At 42.9% G+C, this 18,799-nt stretch overlaps 2 protein-coding genes across 8 annotated transcripts in view; one reads left to right on the top strand and one right to left on the bottom strand.

The window, feature by feature from the left end:
- LOC122432355 (LRP2 binding protein) overlaps positions 1-7,548 on the top strand; it is a 30,401-nt gene extending 22,853 nt beyond the window's left edge. For all 3 annotated transcript variants that reach the window (XM_043454217.1, XM_043454218.1, XM_043454219.1), the window contains 3 exons: positions 773-947; positions 3,029-3,141; positions 7,411-7,548. In XM_043454217.1, the coding sequence (XP_043310152.1) occupies positions 773-947; positions 3,029-3,094 (241 nt within the window). In that variant the 3' untranslated portion in view covers positions 3,095-3,141; positions 7,411-7,548. The remainder of the gene's footprint in view (positions 1-772; positions 948-3,028; positions 3,142-7,410) is intronic.
- Positions 5,119-18,799, bottom strand: part of SNX25 (sorting nexin 25) — a 93,883-nt gene continuing 80,202 nt past the window's right edge. For all 5 annotated transcript variants that reach the window (XM_043454214.1, XM_043454215.1, XM_043454212.1 and 2 more), the window contains 6 exons: positions 16,516-16,680; positions 14,678-14,795; positions 10,852-10,918; positions 7,431-7,624; positions 6,868-6,968; positions 5,119-6,349 (listed from right to left, as the gene is read on the bottom strand). In XM_043454214.1, the coding sequence (XP_043310149.1) occupies positions 6,269-6,349; positions 6,868-6,968; positions 7,431-7,624; positions 10,852-10,918; positions 14,678-14,795; positions 16,516-16,680 (726 nt within the window). In that variant the 3' untranslated portion in view covers positions 5,119-6,268. The remainder of the gene's footprint in view (positions 6,350-6,867; positions 6,969-7,430; positions 7,625-10,851; positions 10,919-14,677; positions 14,796-16,515; positions 16,681-18,799) is intronic.

The raw sequence follows: 18,799 nt of genomic DNA, 5'->3' as shown, positions 1-18,799 counted from the left end.
GTCCTCTAGAATGGCTGTAAGGCCATGCTGATATCTCCCTCCCTACACGCCCTTCCACAGAGCCCACAGGCGCCAGTGTGAGGTGGACATCTACACTGGAGGATGAAGGAATGCCTTTTGCCCTCACCTCCCCAGCATCATGGGCAGAGGTGTGGTCTCCAGTGCCTCAAATCTCCCAAGTGCCCATCTGGGTAAAACTAAGACTTCAAGTAGTCCTTTAAAAATCTTTGGCACTTTTCATTATTGTCCATGTTCCTGTTTCCTACAGTATCACAGCTGACATGGAATGGACTCTTCCATATAATTGTCCATCTCTGTATCTGGGTTACAAAGAATGACTTTTTATTGCCCACTAAACATAGATGTGTAAGTTTCTCAATGTGTTTTCTGGTCCTCTGTGACTGAAGTCCAAATTCAAGGTTGATGTTTAAATACCCAAAGAGATAGAAGACTGCTTTTCTCTCCATTGTTTAAATCTGCAAAATGGTAAGAATTTTTGTAGTAATATTTTAAACTTAATGTTTTCTAGTGGTTATTGAGCCTGACAAGTGTAATCCTAAGGGGGCTGTAAAGTAACCACTGTGGTTAGTTCCTCTTCCACTTGTGTTAGTTGACTGTATTTACCCTTCCCCATACAGCAAACAATTTAGTTCTAAAACTTGTAGAAATGCTAGGGAAACCACTTGGGGCACAAGGATAATTTCTGGATGCGTTTATAAAAATGTAAACCGTAAGTGATAGTGTGTTTAAATTTGACGTCTGGGTGTTCCAGGATCGCCGACTATGATGAGGTTCACGACATCCCCATGATAGCCCAGGTCACAGACTGTCTCCCGGAATTCATCAGCAGAGGCATGGCCATGGCCTCTTTCTACCACGCACGGTGTCTGCAGCTTGGCTTGGGGATCACAAAGGATGAGGCGACAGCTAAACGCTATTATTCTAAAGTAAGCCCTATCGCAAACATAAATGGACTCAATTAGAATTTCTGGGTTTTTAGTTGAGACTTGAACATTTTATAAATTACTGTTTCTTACTATGCAGATAACCTCTGTCTACCCAGAAGTTGTCAGACATGCAGCTTGTTTGCAGACAGTTTTCTCATTCTTTTAAACATAATTAAGCTCAGATGGTAAAATTTCTATTTTTGATGCAAATTATTCTGTTTCACTGTCTGCAGCCTAAGGCTCAACACTAAGACCTTAAAGCCTGCACAAGCATGCCTTAGTTCATCCAGAAAAAGCGTGAATCTCTCTTTTCCTTCTGTATACATTAGAGTACATTTCATTAAGGTTTCTTTATGCATGACATCTACTACAACCAGTTAAAATAAGCCTTTTCATGTTTTAATCCATGTGATCAGTTTATTTATACCAAATAGATTTCACATCTAAACGCAACTGTTAAAAACTGCAGAGGAAGTGAGAAAGGCAGTCATTATGAATAGTAACTGCAAGTTCGTTTTTTTAATAAAAAGAAAGCAAAAAATTGCACACCTTAGGTCCATGACATCCATAACTCCAAATTAGATTATTAAAATTTGCATAATACACAAATTGTTCAGCTGGAGCAGGGGAACAGAGCAAAGAAGAATTTTCTAAGTCCCTTGCCTAAAAATCTGATTATGTTACAGCAGTGGTTCTCAAAATTATTTGCATGTTAAAATCACATGGGGATCTCTTAAGAAGTCCAAAACCTAGGCCTTATTTCAGAACAATTTAATGTCCTAGAATGGACACGGGCAGATTTAAGTTCCCTAGGAGGTTGCATTGTGTCGGCAAGTTTGGAACCCTAAATTATTTTGTTGGAAATTCAAAAACCTAGGCCTTATTTCAGAAAAATTTAATGTCCTAGAATGGACACGGGCAGATTTAAGTTCCCTTGGAGGCTGCATTGTGTCGGCAAGTTTGGAACCCTAAATTATTTTGTTGGAAATTAAAATGTCCACAGTATTAAACCCATATCAACACAAATATCAGAATATGGTACAAAAATAGAACTAACCTTTGAGATATCTACCATTACACCATTCTATTAGTATGAGTAACAGCTGTCTTTTTTAAAATCTAAATATTCTTTTATTATACCAGTTTCCAAACCAAGTCAGTTTTAGATTCTGTACTAGGTGTCCTTTACAAGAAGACATAAGCAAAGAGAACTCTGGGTGAAAAATATCCAGAAATGTGGTACATGTTCATCCTAAACAAAACAGCATAATAAACAGGTACGACTGTAAAACTATTTTCCTTAGGTTGGGAGATAATACAAACCCATTACTCAGTTTCGGTCACTGGATTTTATGGGAGATACTTCCTCTAACTTTTCTGCATTTTAAAAGTATACCAGTGAAGGGTCTGGAATCATGTCAGATGAGGCACAATAAGGGAAATTCTAAGTATTTTACTCTGAGAAAAAGGACTTGAGGGGCTTCAGTGGTGGTCTTCAGCAGGCTGCGAGGCTGTCCTAGAAGAGGGGCACAGTGGGCAGAGGCTTACAGCCCAGGCAGTGTTACGGGAAGGGGAGGGCAGCAGGCAAGTGCCCAGTGACCCACTGTTGTGGGAACTAAGGAGACAGTTTCTGCAGGGAGTGAGGTTTGGATGAGATGCCTTCTGTCTTTCAAATTCTTGACATACTATGAAATTATGCACCTTATCACTGATTTAGGCATAACAAAACCATATATTTAAAAATTATCCATGCTGCTATTCACATGAGATAGAAAGTTTGAGGTCAAATAGTAATGCTTTCTATTTTACTTACTTAAATAATTCGCATCTTAGAATACTATCAATGTGTAAATTCATTATTTTGGGCACTGAAAATTCTCTCTCCCCCAAATGATAATAGCATGGTTATTTTTAGTATATGATCTATTTTTTATAGGTTAACTTGAATTCCCCTAATTAAGCAATTAGAGTAGAAATGTATCTTAATTACAAAACTCCCTTAAATCACTGTACTCTACTTCTTAAAAACAAAAGGTTCAACAGTCCATAATATGTCTAAATAACTTTCTTTGAATTTGAAGGCTTGTCGTCTGAATCCTGCATTGGCAGATGAACTTCACACTTTACTTATTCATCAAAGAATTTAGACCACAATGCATTTCAACAAAGATCATCGATTGGAACAGCTTAGAATGTATGTATTTTTATAATAGCTGTTTTCTGCCTCACATGTTAGATTAACCTGGGTATTTTAATGGTATCATGATGGCATGATACCTTCATTCTTGAATTTGTGTAATATAACTTGAAACCTAGCTAACAAGATCAAATTGCAGGAAGAGTCCTCAAGAGATCCAGCCTCTTAGTCTAGAGAGTGGCCCAGATTGTGTCAGGTATTGAAAACTATTCTATAAAGCCAGGATTTTTTTCCATTCTTAAATAGTGTCCTGAAATACTTAGTGCAGTCTTAGCTTTAATAGTATAAGTGCTACAAACTTACCAAAAAAATGACAAAGTGTAATTCTTTAAATTTCTTTAATCTTTAGTTATTATCTTTAATCTTTAGTTTTGTGAATTTTTAATAATTTTATTCAGTCATCTAAAATTTTAAAATAGAAAATTCCAAATTGAAAGGGAAAACTTGAAATCTAAATTTGAAAATAAGTGGGTTTAAGAAACTGCTTACAATTTTGCCTCTCTATATCTTCCCTAAAACATCTTAGTGAGTAAAACTACTGTATTGAAACAAGATGTCTCTTTGAACTTCAAGTCCTTGTCTGCATTTTAAAACCCTCAGTGTATTTCAAAGATAAAATCTCAAATCATCTACCAGTATAAGACCTAGAAATTATTAAATCAGCAAGAGGCTTTCCTTATCCATTACATCTACAAAGCTAAAAGCTGACAAATAAAATAGAATCCATACCAAAAGATTTTAAAGGAAATACACATCTGTAAAATAAATTTTAACAGTATTATTTAAGATACCCAAATGACACCTTCTTTGTAAATGTTTTGGCTTTACTTTATAAATCACACCCATCCTTTCTAAAGTGATTTACAAGAACTCATTTTAGCACTGGTAAAATATAATTAATATGTAGGCACTGGTCACTAACGAAGTATTAAGTGGCACAAAACTACCTGCTTTTGTTTCATGTTCTGGTTTGTCTGTATTACTTGAACTTCATTTTGTTTTTATCTAAAGGGAAGAAATTTTAACAAACTTCAGGCCATATACGTCTCCTTTAAATCTCTTAGAGTAGAAACTTAAACCATCCCCCAAAACCAGTCCTTTCCTTTTCAGATCTCTACTGAAGACTCTGTTCTCCCCCAGAAACAACTTTTCCATTTCTCTAGCCCACTACAAGATTTCATAAAAACCTAACTTAAATCATTCTACAATACAAACCTACTTGCTTTGCTCTTATTTTCTTAATAGCATCCATAGAACATTCCTTCAGTTATTTGAAGATCCAGATTCCCAAACGATATTTTCTTCTCCACACTCAGTCCATTTCCTTGAGCCTTTAAGAATCTTAAAACAGAAATGTAATAAAGCCATGTATGAGGACTTTAATAGCACTTTTAATAGCGCACTCTTCAGTCTCCAAAGTGAAGACCACGGCCATGAGAACACAGGTCTGAGAAATCCTAAAGGTAGGAATTTGACATGTCATATTTTGTGATATGCTATGCTTGCATGTCCTAAGTGAATCCAACACAGAAGTTAAAATTTCAGTTTACTGTAGTTACCATAAGGCTGGCACATCTAGCACAAGCAAGCCCCTGAAAACTATTAATACCACTGCCGCCAGCCATGATGCATACCTTGACCTGTGATTGGAGTCAGTCTTTAAGGGAGGTGAAGCTTCAAGATCATTAACTGTTTTCAAAAAAAGAAAAATCAAAACTTCGATTAAGTCCTTATAGTTGATAACTTATGAAAAGGTAAGACTTAAGATTGAGAAGTCATAACAGTTCTGGTGTAATTACAGATGACGGACACTTTGAGTAATTGCTGTGAGGTTCCTGGGGCTTGGTGACCTCACGCTGCTTCTCTTCTCTGAATGTCTTTTCTATGTCGCTGTGAATGATAATTCCGAAGTACAATATCTCGGTTTGAGAAAAGGATCAAAGAGCTGTAGCTAACAGAATCTCAGAGATAAAATTTGCTTTACTAATTTTTAATCATTTCTCTTTCAGAACTTATGTTTTGTATCAAGAACTTGGCAGATATGCTCTAACAATGATATAATCAATACCATTTTAATATACATTTACATAGTATTTTTCTCTCATGGATTTCAAACTGAATTTCTGCTTAATTAGTTTCTGTCAGTATTCCTGGAGGTTAGATAGGGGAAGTGTTTCCTTATCACTGCATAATAAATGGTAAAACCCAGGAAAATTAAGTCACTTGTCCGTGCCCTACTACTGAAAACAAAGCAACGTCTGTACACCTAATGCCCCTCCTAGTCCCCAAGACTTGATGACACAGTCAAGTTGTGAGCAGCATGAAGTAACTTCCCTCCTCTGTTTCCCCATTTCATCCCTGCCTGTCTTTCAAAATTTAGCTCCCATCCCACATCCTGAATACAGCTCTTTGAGCACCCATTTGGCTCTTCTCATGCAACTAAAAATCGTATTTTTCACATTCATTCTGGGAGAATGGCACAACCTTTATACCTCCTTACAGAAGAACTCACATGCACAATGTTTTCTACAAATAAGGCACTTGATATATATCTGAACTGCCTTCAGTGTTTCAATTGTTTTTTGAGAGAAGGATACAAGCATCTTAAACATCAGAGCTCTGATTCATTTTTATAATTTATTGCTTCAAATGCTTCAAACTATGGGAAATCTTTGGTAAAAATAAAGACAGGAAAATTTTCACAATAACTTCACACAAAGCATTGCACAACAATATTCAGTACACACGAACAGAGGAATGTTCAGAGTCCTCAGTGAGGAGATTAACTGTACAATGTTCAGAGTTCTTCATTTAAAACAAAACTTCATAAATATTTAAAATATTTCCTAGGTTCTTATCACATATCAACATTTATATTTCAAACAGTATGTTGTCCTTTAAAGGATTTATATTAAAATAAAAATCATTAACAAGTTTTTTTTTCTTTTTCTGTTGCCTAATATACAGCATCAAGTTTCCTCCCCAATTCTGCTTAATTCACATAAAACTATAGGGAGGTAACTAAAAGTTCAGTATGGTTCTCAGTCAAGCCCTCTGTGGAAAAGAGGAAAATGTTTCATGTCTATTAGTACAGACATTTCTCTGGTAGTTTATTTGTGCAGTCTCAAACCTGACCAGCTTTAAGTTGATCTAAATGAGTTCTCAGCTCAGGACACAATTCAGTTAGCAGCAGTTCCATCAGCACCTGAACCAAGAAAGAAAGAAAGAAAAAGTCTTTTTCTCTAAAGATTTATTCAGATATCTACGTCTAAGACTAAAATCTAATTTTAAGCCTGAGATGATTCTCAGTGAACAAGTTACTCTCCAAAGGAATCCGTATTCTATAAACTCCATTTAGATTGATTTATTTCATGGTCCGTTAACCATCATCAGACCATCAGGGGTATTTAATATTGCTCACTATTATAAGACAGACAGCTAGGAAACAGTTTGCTTTGTTGAAATAAGAAAGCGAAGCAGTCAGGCAGAGATGTTACCACACAAGAGAGAAACTACAGCAGGCTAGGAAGAGGAGGTGGCATCCACTGGGAGTATTTTTCTTTTTTTTAATCAAATTGAACAGACAAAAATAAAGCAGAGAAAATGGGTTCAGAGTTATAAGTAATAAAAATGATTACGAGCATAAAGAATTAAAATCTACCCCCATATGTGAACAGAAATGAACAACTGAAGAAACGGACTCCTCTGGGAGGCTTTACTCACATATAACAGGTGCTTATTGGCTCTCGTTTCTTGAAGTGCATTGAATATTTTTATTATACCGTAACGGGCATTTTGCTGTCCAACGAGGCTCTGAAGCATATCTGAAAAATTAAGTTTATATTCCGAGCTGCTACTGATAGAAGTGCACCGCGCACAGACCTTCAGTGAGAGGCCACGCCCTGTGCGCACATAGCACATAAAGGCACCGAGGAACGTGAGGGGTGGGTTCTTTCCAGTGTTTCAGGGAAGAATAGTTTTTTGACATAAGACATTTATACATACTATAATTTTAATACCCCAATTAAAACCATAGCTCTCAAAATGGATTTTTAAAGTAGAAAATTTTGTTGTCTAAAACATTGCTCTAGTGCAATTATAACCAGTACTGTTCTTTTGGGGACTCCCAGTATAATTTATTAGCAAGGGACAAGACATGATTTGAAAGGAAAAGGTACAATCACTTTTTTTCACTGTAAATAATGTTTCCTAAGTGACAGATGCCTTAGTGGGGCTGACAACACTCCCTTTCTGTCCGACTTTCAGGAGCAGAACACGGGCCTCACCTGGAATGTTCTCGAGCAGCTTCTGCTGTGCTCTCCGCTTTGTTTCCTGGCTGTGCGCTCGGCTTTGTTCTTGGCGTGGAGTTGTTTTTGGCGGCGCCAGCTTCCCATTGGGCCAAAAAGCATCCCGGAAAAGGTTGATGTAGTAAACCAACATTTGCTCACTGAAAATCCAGTTCACTGTGTCCCGAATTTGTCTTTTAAGAGAAAAATATGTCTTGGATGAGGTTTTTAAAAACTGTATTCTCTGTTTCTCAAAAGGCATTTATCAGTGGGTAGGTTAAGATACAGTGTGATCGAGGCATTTGATGAATAAAGTAGGAATTGGATTTTTAAACGCTGACTCTGAAAGTTATTTTTCATTTTGGTAACACTGATGGCCGTTCTTTCCTGCAGCTCACATTTCCACTGTTACTGATTTCTCTAAATGTTTGCCACATGGTGTCTTTCAATTTTGGAAAGGCAAGAACTGAGAGGAGATGGATTCATTTGAAGTTGGCAACTACTCTAACTGTGCATGGTACTTAATATACTAGTTTCTCCATAAAGTGTCGCAAACTGAAAACATCCATCCATGTAAAGACTGCGAAAAATGGCCTGAAAACCTTCCTGAGCTCTGGCAGTCCTGGGGAGAAGCAAGCTTTTTCACGAGTCGTCCCTTGGGGCTGCTGTGGCAGGGGGTGCTGGGCGGAGTTCTCCCATCCGGGAAGCATCTCACAGGCTCAGTAGGCAGAGGGGAGAAGATACCCCTTTCCCCACAAAGGGGAGCACTCAGAAAACACTGCCATCCAGCCACTCCAACCTCCCACAGGAATAAAGACCGACAGACCCTGACCCGCAGAGTTATAAGTAAGTGGCTTTTATCTGGTCACTCAGGTCTTCCATAAAGCCGACTTCAGCAGTCCAGTTCCAACCACCCACAGGATTGCTGTTGTCAAGAGACCAGCAGAGCTTACAGGGGAGGGAGCAGTCCTGAGGGCGGGAGGGAGGTCTCTGCAGAAAAGGGGAGCAGAATCACCTTTGACTCTTAGCACCAGAAAGGCCTGAGACTTCAAACTTAACTCACAAATAATAAATCAAACAGCCCTTTAAGAATCTGACTTCCCAACCAGATTTTTAAAGGGACGATGTCTGGTTTTCAGGAACAGTATCTGAAATAGCTGTTTCAAGCCCAGCACTGCACACAGTAACCCAGTCACTAGTGAAGTCCAGAGTCCACTATGAGTCAGAACTGTGGTAATCCTGTAACTGCATGTCTCCTAAGACACTTCCCAGTACTGCTTAGAACTGTGCGATTCAGCCCTAGACTAAATAAGATAATTTTATTAATTCAGTGGGACTTCTGCTTTAGGAGAGAACCTGCTGACCTGCCTAATAAAATCTACATCACAACACAGTTTGTCTTGCCTGGAGTCTTTGGCTTACTCACTGGCACTGCATGAAGAAATGAAGAAGGAAAATTTCAATTCACAACTGAGAATTAGATGAGTGGCTTTTACCAAACGCCATCTCCTACATATTTTCTGTCAATTCAAGTCTGACTTTATATTAGCCCAAACCGTAGGAAGCTTCTGCAGCCATTCTGGAACATGAAATGACAGTCAGTACCAGGCAGCAGGCACGTGGAGCTGCTCATGGTGTGGCATCGTCTGCCTGAGGCAGAACAGCAGAGGGCGGGGGGCTCCGCCACTTCTCTACCCGAGGACAAGCCCCCTGAGCCAACATCCTGGAGATGCCTACCCGGTGCCCCTCCCCCGGCCAGGAAAACCACTGCCTAACGTGTTCACCGCTCTCAACCCACAGCTGCTCATCTTAGCATTAACAGCCAACATCATAAATTGGAGCAAGGAACGCATGCGTGACTTTCTGAAACTGGAAAAGAAATGTGCAAGTCTGGAGTTCTCAGAAAAATGGGGCCATTCTGGAAACTTTACCCAAGGCTTGTCAGTACTAAGGTTAAGAGGTTTGCATCAGACTGAAACTGTAAGTTAAACAGGGCGTTTTTCTGTTAAAAGCCCACGATACTAAGCCAACCAAACAACTCACTAACACCATTAAAAAAAATCTTAAGCAGAAGTAAATTTTGGTTTATCATCAGAAAGGAAATATATTCTATTTGCAAATGAATAAAAATATAAAATGTTCTTTATTATGTTTCCCACAAAAATTTGTAAGATTTGTGTAATAAAACTGTCACTTTAGCCTTGCACATACATTTGACAACTAAAACTTTTACTTGGAAAAATACCTATTAATTTCATCTTAAAACATATTTTGCTGTTAAATTGATTTTCCCCTCAATTTTAGCATTTGAGTCTGTTTTTCCTGTGGGGTGAAGTCATTTTGCTGACAGGCTTGAAGAGTGCTAGGTACAGAATATATATAACCTTTATGTATATGGATAATGTGCTACAGTTTAGAATACACATATGGCTTATATAGCAGTGTAACAGGATACACACATCCCTCATGGATACTCAGGTATCATCTAACAAGAGGAAATACTATTTTTTTTTTTAGAGTTGAGGTGGCATGAAAAAAGAGTCTTTGGCAAAAGGAAAGTTTCCATCCCACGATTGCTTCTCAGCCACGTAGTTACCTTCTCTGGATGCCATTTTCTTGCTTATTTTTCTAGAGTTACTCCACTATAAGCATTGACATATGTATACATACATATATGTGTATGTGGGTGTGTGTATTTTGCCAGTAACTCCCCTCAGTAGACCTAAAATTGCTTCCAATTTGTTGAAGATATTTATGTTGTTTCCAATCTTTTGCCATTAAAATGGTTTAGGAAGATTTTATAAATCTTCGTAATAAATAACACTTCATTATAAATAACACTTATGTTATTTCACACGTGGTTAAATTTCTCTGTAAATTGCTAGAAGAGTAACTACTGGGTCAAAGAATATATGGTGTTTTATTCTAGCCAGATTTTGCTAAACTGCCTTTCATGGAAACTGAGTATTAAGCTAAATTTTTCTAACAATAAACCTTGTATTAAAGGGCAAAAAAAAAAAAAAAGTATGGTTTGCAGACCTTTCAAATAAATACCGACCATGCGATGCTCATCCTACTTTCCTTTGGCTCAGGAGTCTAAGCCTTTAAACTGATCCCCATCATGTGACATAAAAACGTTGCACCCAAGGTACTAAAACCAGTCACCACGGTCAACAGAGAACTTTACAGAACAATCTTCCGACCCTCATCAGCCAGCCAGCAGGAGCCTGTGCCAGCTTCTGTCATCAGGGGCACCGTGTGTCTGGGGGGGAGATTCTTGCAGAAATCTGCTTCCCTCTCCAGTCTTAGACTCATATCAGAAATACAAGGAGAAACTAAGAGACCCTCATTTGCGGAGGTAATCTGACTGTTAAGGCAAAAGGTAGGGCATGAATTCAAATACTAATTTCCTGCCACTTACTTGTTGATGGTTCTTCCAAAAGTGACCTGAACGAGAGCAATCAACGTTCTTCTCACCCATTTAAACACTGAAAATACAAATCAGAGGGAACACATCACCACAGGCGATCAGTCGTGACGTCTTCACAGCAGCACAAAGCATTAAGTCTCACCGTGTCATTCAGCCTGAGTCCCGACACCAAGTCAGGGGCGGTATCTCCAGATTTTGGGTCTGGGCAATAAGCTTTCATTTTCTACTTAGCAACTGGTGAAACCTACAATTCTTTTTTTTTTTTTTTTTACAGCTTTTCAGTGCCTAGCAACAACTGAGCTAGCAAGCGAAACTAAAAACTTCATGAGTCCTTGGGCTGCTGACGTCTTGTTTTCCACTAGCGGACGGCGCAAACCCAGACAGAATATTTCTGTCTGGCTTCTTGAAGCCAGTGTTCCAACAGTGCTGTGAATGAGTAGCATCTGTAGTCAAATGTTGACGAATATTCTGAAATATTAATGAACTGCTGGGTCTAACCGCTCCCCTTGGAATACTGCTGTGTAGACCAGGGGCTTTGTATATTTTATGCCTGTGGGGGAAGAAAGGGGAACTGGGAAGACCCAGGATCCCGAGAGAGCCATGGACCACTCCACTGCCTGGAGCAGCCGCCATCCCCCCTCCCAGCCTCCGGCACCTCACCTGGGAAAGGGCAGTGTGAACACGGACTCTTTTTTTGTTTTTTTTTTGGCTCAAAGAGTCACATCAATATTTTGCGTCAAAGAGTTTTGTGAAGGGTCCTTCCTATAGACCTAAACTCTTACTATTAGCATTAGATTAGGAGACACATTGCTTTAAGTGTAGAATATGAATATAAACCAAAAGAAGGCAAGGGAATGCTGTGAGGATGTTTTTGATCTGCAAATTAGAATCAAAACCAAATATTCCCTTTATATATTCACCTCCATGCACTGAAATGTTTAGCTCCTGACACATGGCTTGGCTATGATGGAGCCAGGAGTTCAGGTCTCCTGCACCAGTAAGAAAAAAAGGAGTAAATTCACAAACACCTCTGTACAAATATCAACAGCAGTTAACACAGACTTGGAACTAGACTTGAAAACATTTTCAAGTCATTTCTAACTTTGTGTCCAGGTGCAGTAATGTCAGTCCTTCAAGCAAGAGTCCAGTCTTGGAATCAGAACCATGCCTCAGAAATGCCCTATGTGTTTGATGGAATTCAGAGCACCTGGGAGGCGCGTGTCTGTCAGGGAGGATCACTTCAGTGCACCTTCCAGGGCAGCAGAGAGGTGGCCACACCCAGAGAGGGTCTAGGACACGAGCGGCTTCAGGAAGAATGCCTGACAGCTGAGGGCCTGGTCATAAATGCTTAAAACAGCTGTACTTCTGGCCCCTTTTCATAAACTGAACTAGAGCAGGAACACACACACACACACACACACACACACACACACACACACACACACACACACCCATTACTCCTTACACACACACACACACCCATTACTCCTTACACACACACACACCCATTACTCCTTACACACACACACACACACATACCCCATTACTCCTTCCAAGGACTCATCCCTTCAAAGCCATGAGGCAACTGCAGCAACACTAGGATTTAGCTGATGGCAAATATATCACATCTCATTATCAATGATGTTCCACTTATTGTCCTCTGAAATGTCACTAGCAAAACCAAAACTTCTGAGCAGGCACGAGGAGAAGTGCACGCCGCGGAGACAGGACTTGGAGCCCGACTCCTGGCCTACTGCCTCTGACACGCCCACCTCTCTCTCAGTCTCCTTGTGTCAGAGAGAACATACTGACCGAAGGTGAGGACGGCACAGTTTAATAGACTCGGGGCGGGGGGGTGGGGAGGCGCGGGCAGGCGGTGGAGGACAGGTTTTTCTCTGCCTATACAAACATTAGCAAACATCTCAAAGTGTCTAAAGTATAGACCAGCTATAGCTTTTTCATTTGAAAGGATCCTTCATACTCAGACAATACTCCATCATGTGGACAGTTATTAGTTTAACTACTACCTGTTTGACTTAGTTCCAAATTTTATTATTAAAATTATGCTCAAATGAACATCCTTACATATAAACCCCTGCCTGGAGTTTAGAATTTAATTGTGTCTATCACTCAATGTGAATTACTTTTTGAGAGCCCTTATACTATAAATTCACTGAAGGAAGACTCTACCTCTGAGGTGTTTTTGTTTCCCCTATGGAGTTATAGCTAAAACATAAGTTGCTATTTTAGATTTGGTTTAGAGGAAGAAAGAAACCACTGAACTTCCCTGGTAGCTCAGTCAGTAAAGAATCTGCCGGCCATGCAGGAGATCCAAGTTCAATCCCTGGGTCAGGAAGATCCCCTGGAGAAGGGCATGACAACCCACTCTAGTATTCTTGCCTGGAGAATTCCATGAACAGAGGAATCTGGTGGGCTACAGTCCATGGGGTCACAAAGAGTCAGACACAACTGAGTGACTGACACACACATTAGAGAAAGAAAAACTTCAATGACCAAAACAATTAATCCCAGCACTAAAAATTTTCTTGCCTATTCATTCATCTACCCAAGCATTTTATTGATCACCTACTATGGATCATGGATGAGGCATTATAACAGACACAGAGGATTAAAAGACAAGATGTTTATAACATCTTATTTATAACAGCTCAAGTTTATAACAGCCCTTGGAAGTTTCTTCATCTGCACAGAATTCTTTACGTGGCATGTTAAGGGGTATATAAGTAAGAAGCTACACACAGCCTACCTACCGTGTAGGACCAACTCTCAGCACCGTCTTTGCCCCAAGGGAAGAAATGCTCACCCAAGGGGACAGAGGCCAGGACACTCTCAGGGCAGCACGTCCTGGCTGGCGGCATGACTGTGCCCCGTGAAACCCAGCTCCTCCCGTGTGCTTCCTCTTCTAGGCACTCAGGTGTGCCTTTAGGCACCTGTCGCACCTCGAGCTAGTTCCTGAGGCTCCGGGTGTGCCTGAGTACGCGGGCCTCGTGACTCAGCGTGGGGGCTGTGCAAGGTGGGCGTGGGCAGAGGCCCCACTCGGGAATCGGGACACGAGCCGAGCAGTGCAGTCTGACCTTTGACCCAGTGCTGCTCCGGGACAGAGGCGCCCATGCAGGTCTGAGCAGAACAGTCTCCTGGGCCTCTCGAAGTTCATTTCTTTGAAGTCCATCTCCCCTGGGGGCCATCAGGGGAGGATTTCTCAATGTGGCACTGTTACTGGGGTCAGGAGAACCCTGTGTTGTGGGGCTGCCCCGGGCGCTGGGGGTGTAGATGCAGCAGCCCCGGCCTCCACCCAGAAGACGCCCGAGGCACCAGCCCACAGGCTGTGACAGCCAGCAATGTCTCCAAGCACGCCCAATGTCCCCCGGGGACGACACTGCTCTGGGGCGCAGAGGTGGCTGAAAGCGGACTTGGCCATCCCTGCATCCCTGGCCGCACACTCACCTTTAACAAGTGGCTCTTCCTCTGCCGCACAAAATCAATTTCTGTACACCTTTTGGTAATAAAGCCGTGAGGCTATGATAAGCCCCATGAAAAGAAATTCAAAGCGTTTCGGCTTTCTGTATTCAGAGGAACACGGTGCAGGGTAAACCAGGACCCTGCATTCCAGGAGCACAGAGATGATTACCTGTCCTAAGAGCCTATCTTGGTGTCTGGCTGGCCTGGGAAAGTATTCGCTCAATGGATATAAATACATGTCTGCTTCAGGAACAAAGGGACGTTAAATATGCGTGTGTCCATGTGTGTATAACCACTTAACCCGACAACACCACTGAACAGTAACAAAGAGGCTTACTTCCTCGAAGTTCAAAAATCTCCCCAATCAACATGAAACACGGCTCAGCCAACGCGTCCTTCCTTCCATCCACATCGTCACCATAATCGGACAGGTCACTGTCCTCCTCCGCCTCCTCCTGGGGGAAGAGAAAAGTCACAGAAAGCAGGTCACTCACCCAAGAAAGATGGAGGTGCTATCCCTCTTGCAGTGTCAATTCTGAATGATGTCCTCACAGTTCAACCTCACACAGTCCTTCCACTTTCCTACATGCAGAACTCTAGGCATTTTCAAAAAGACGTCAAAGTGTATCTAACCCCAGGGAAAAGCTTGACCCTAAAGCCTTATTCAAGCTCTAAAACAATTCTGAAAAGTCTCCATCACTGCATTAATGAGGAGTGAATTCGCAGATGACAAAATAGTTGTCTAACCATTTGGGGTTTTATTTTTTTATTTTTTTTATTTTTTTCATTTGGGGTTTTAAAAGGCTTTTCAGCTTAAATGATTTTAAATTCACTGTGTTTTACAGGCATGTATCATTTTAAAGTAATTTATTTTTAGGGCTCTGAATCAAGCTGTTATTCTGTATTTCAGCTAGTCTCATTTCCTGATCTTCATATCAGCAACTTTCAGTTGAAAACTCATTATATGCCAGGCACCAGGCCAGTGCAAACGAGCAAGACGCGGCGCGGGGCTTTGAGAGGCCTGAGCTCTGTGGGCGGTGACCAGGAGACACGCGGCTGTTTCAGGGTGCAGAGTGGAGGCAGGGGTGCAGACGTCAGCCGGAAGGCGACAGCTGAGGCAGTCCATTCCGCTGTCTGCAGAGGGAGCAGCTGGCACTGTGGGACCAGGGCTTTGGGGTTGGACGGCAGAGGAGGGGTCCCCCCACCGTCAGAGGCTGCGGAGAGCAGGGAGGAGCCGCAGCCCGAGCAGGCCTCTCCTTCAGAGGGCAGATTCCTGCAGTGGCTGGGCCACAGGGGACATGGCGAGAGATTCAGGGATAAACGGGAGGTGGCAGAGGTGAGGGCCAAGTCGGGCCGGATACGGCACGTGCGGCCGTGGAGGAGAGAGGCAGGAGATGCTCGCGAGGGACGCGGGCACGGGGACCCCCTGCGGGCTCCGCCCCAGCTCACAATGCAGCAGAAGCTCCTTCCACGGTCATTTCTTTCTGTCCGAACTCACTAAACCAATTCTGGTGAAGAGGCAGAGGGGTCTTTGACTGAACTACAGAGATGCCAGATTTCAGAGATGGGCTTGGGTAACTTGCTGGAGAGCCAGGTAAGGGGCGCAGCCCGAGTAAGGAGCCTGCCGGAGGGAAGCCTGACGCCCGGGGATGAGATCGCCCACGTCCGCAGTCCCTCTATTCACTCCTTCACCCACTCACATCACTGCCAGGGTTGTCTTGCTTCGCAACACGCCACAGCTTTCCATACCCTAAGAATAAAGCTTGAACCCTGCAGCCTGGCACGGCCTTGCCCCTCCTTCTACCCTCTGCCTCATCTTCCATCAGCCCCCTTCCTGGAGCCGTCCCCCAGTCCAAGACCTGCTGACTGTTCCCTAATACAGCCTTGCCTCCTGAACCTCATTATCAGCTCCAACTCCTCCATCGTGAAGGTCCCCATCCTGGGGAATGGCCAGGCTGCCTTCCACAGAGGGGCTCCCCCAGAACTTCGGCCGCATCCCACCTACCTACCTGCTTACCCATCCTGTCCCCCAACACGACCGCAATGGTAACTCAAGGGGGTTGCTTTCTCCCCACGTGCAGCAGGCCTGCCACAAACCCCTGCTACTTCACATAGCCTGCAAGAAGACATTTGCTTAAATATGTTTCAAAGACATACAACCTTCAGACAGCTCACCTCCTGATGGGAGAAGAAGTCGCGAGGGAGTCTTTCCAAAAACGAGGCTAATGAAAAACTGGCTTTTTTCCCCTGCACGTCAATAACCTTGAGGTAGTCAGGAGAAGGGCTCAAAAAGGCATAAAGTGCTTCACTCTGACACAGTCTCTCATCTGAAAGCAGATTCTGTGGGAGAAAGAGGATTAATTCTTCCTACATGGTAGGAACACGTCCCTGCACTGGGAGCCCCCAACATCAAGATGAAGAGCTGGCTGTCTCAGCAAGTGTACTTCCCTCGAAATTCTGAACCTAAAACCATTATCCTTTCCCCCTGAAAGAAGATGCATTAGCCTAATTCTCACTGATCTCAATGGCAAACAACGCTGGGTAAGATGACTGGAGCTCCCTGACCTTTCTGCTGGTGGGAGATACTGGCCCATGAGAGAACTCACGGCTTGGGGCAACAGAAAAGTCTCACTTAGCAGACCACCTGCAGATCCAGGGGCCACCACCTTTCAAAGTCAACTTAACTGTTGCTCATCTGTGTTGGAACAAGGTACGTATTCGCCCAGCACACCAGGATCTCACTCAACCACTGTTTCATGGCTACCTGCAGACTCTGTGCGTCAGCTGAGCAAAGAGCTCTGGGCTGCCACAATAAGGTGGTTGACTGCATGCCAGGCAGCAGCTTCCTGTCCCTTGGCTGCCACATTCCCCAGGTGGTGCGTGCTTACATAATTATGTAACTTTTTATTGGCCCCTAAACCGGAAATTTCCTTCCAGTTCTCTACGTGCCTGTCTGGCCTTAGCAGAAAGGAAAGGAGGACATCGTCAGGTTCGTTTCTGTGCAAAGCAGGTGCTCCTGGTAAGACAGGAAGTCAACGATGTCACCCTAAGGATGTGCAGGTGTCTGGTACTCACAGACATGGGGTTGCAGGATAAATGAACCAATGAGAAATCCTGCCCCACGGATGAGGTGACCCCCTGGGGGATGGAACTTCGGTTTGAGGGGAGAACCCTCTCTGCTGGGAGAGGAGGAGAGAGGAGCTGGCCCATGAGGTTTGCATTATCTTTGTTCAGACCAAGGTTGACTTCTGATAAACCCTATGACCCTCCCTAGAAAAGTCCCTCTGAGCATGCCCAATACTGCCACACTGGGGACTGGGGTCCCAGGGGCATGCCCCCCCGGCCCCCCACATTCCAGTGGTGATCAGCTCCCTATGTCCTGCAGAAGACTGGCCTGAGGCTGGAGGTTCTGCCTCAGGTGTGGGAAGGAGACTGTGGGCACGGGCTGCTGGATTCACTACTGCCTTCCCGGCCCCGGAGAATTTATTCCTTTCACAGAGCCTTAAGTGCTCAGCAGTACGTGAGCGTGGATGAGCGGGAGTGAGGTATTCTTCCACCTTGATCTCCTGGCTAATCTATACTCTGACACTCTTTCATAAAGTCATAGGAAAGGGTAACTAGTGCTAAGCCTCAAATAATACAACCATCATAAACATGGAAATGATTCAGGACGTGTTAAGTCTTTGGACTAAGTTACATTCTATTATGAAGGAAAATAACCAAACTGATTATGTATGAAAAGTTAGACATGTTCTCAAAGACTATGTTTGTGGGGGAAGGTATAATTGGGATTTTATCATATTTTAACGCTGAGAACGGAATCCCAGTCCCAACTCCTTCCCTCCCGAGGGCTCAGAGCATGTCGCTGCATGTGGCGGAGTGGAGGAGGGTTGTGGAGAGGAGGGGACGAGTGTACGGGGCATTCCGGGAAGAGCAGACAGCAGGGTCACCCCCAGAAGCAGGCGTGCATGGTCCGGGGAACATCCGCGTGTGAGGAACAATCAGCTAGATTACTAAATATCTGATATTAGTTTGCCTCGATAGGGGCCCATATATAAATATTCACATAAACACACACTCAATGGAATCCTCTTTTCTAGAAGGTCCTGTGGACCTAATAATATCTGCCTTTCAGACTAAACCTTTTGCATTTTGCTTTTCCCATTTGTGGGATGATATTCTGAAACTTCAGTCAGCTGTGTAACCTATCTAAATATATCAAACAGTGAGCACTTTCAAATAAAGTCTTTGAGGAAATGAAAAACAATTTAAACAGTTACTTCCAGGCCTGATGGAAAGACAAGCCGCTCCTTGGGAAGCTGCTTCACCTGTTCAGGCAGGTGGTTCCCGCCCTCAGCCTCACCCGCGCCGCCTGGTGGCAGCTCAGAGCACATGCTCCTCTTGGCACCAGGATGGGGACCACGAACCTATTTCCATCACCAGCAGCCCAAGAGGGGGA

The sequence above is a fragment of the Cervus canadensis genome, chromosome 31, assembly GCF_019320065.1.
Source record: "Cervus canadensis isolate Bull #8, Minnesota chromosome 31, ASM1932006v1, whole genome shotgun sequence".
NCBI lineage: Eukaryota > Metazoa > Chordata > Mammalia > Artiodactyla > Cervidae > Cervus > Cervus canadensis.
Note: the sequence above shows the minus strand (reverse complement) of the source record. Positions and strands in the feature narration are given on the sequence as shown.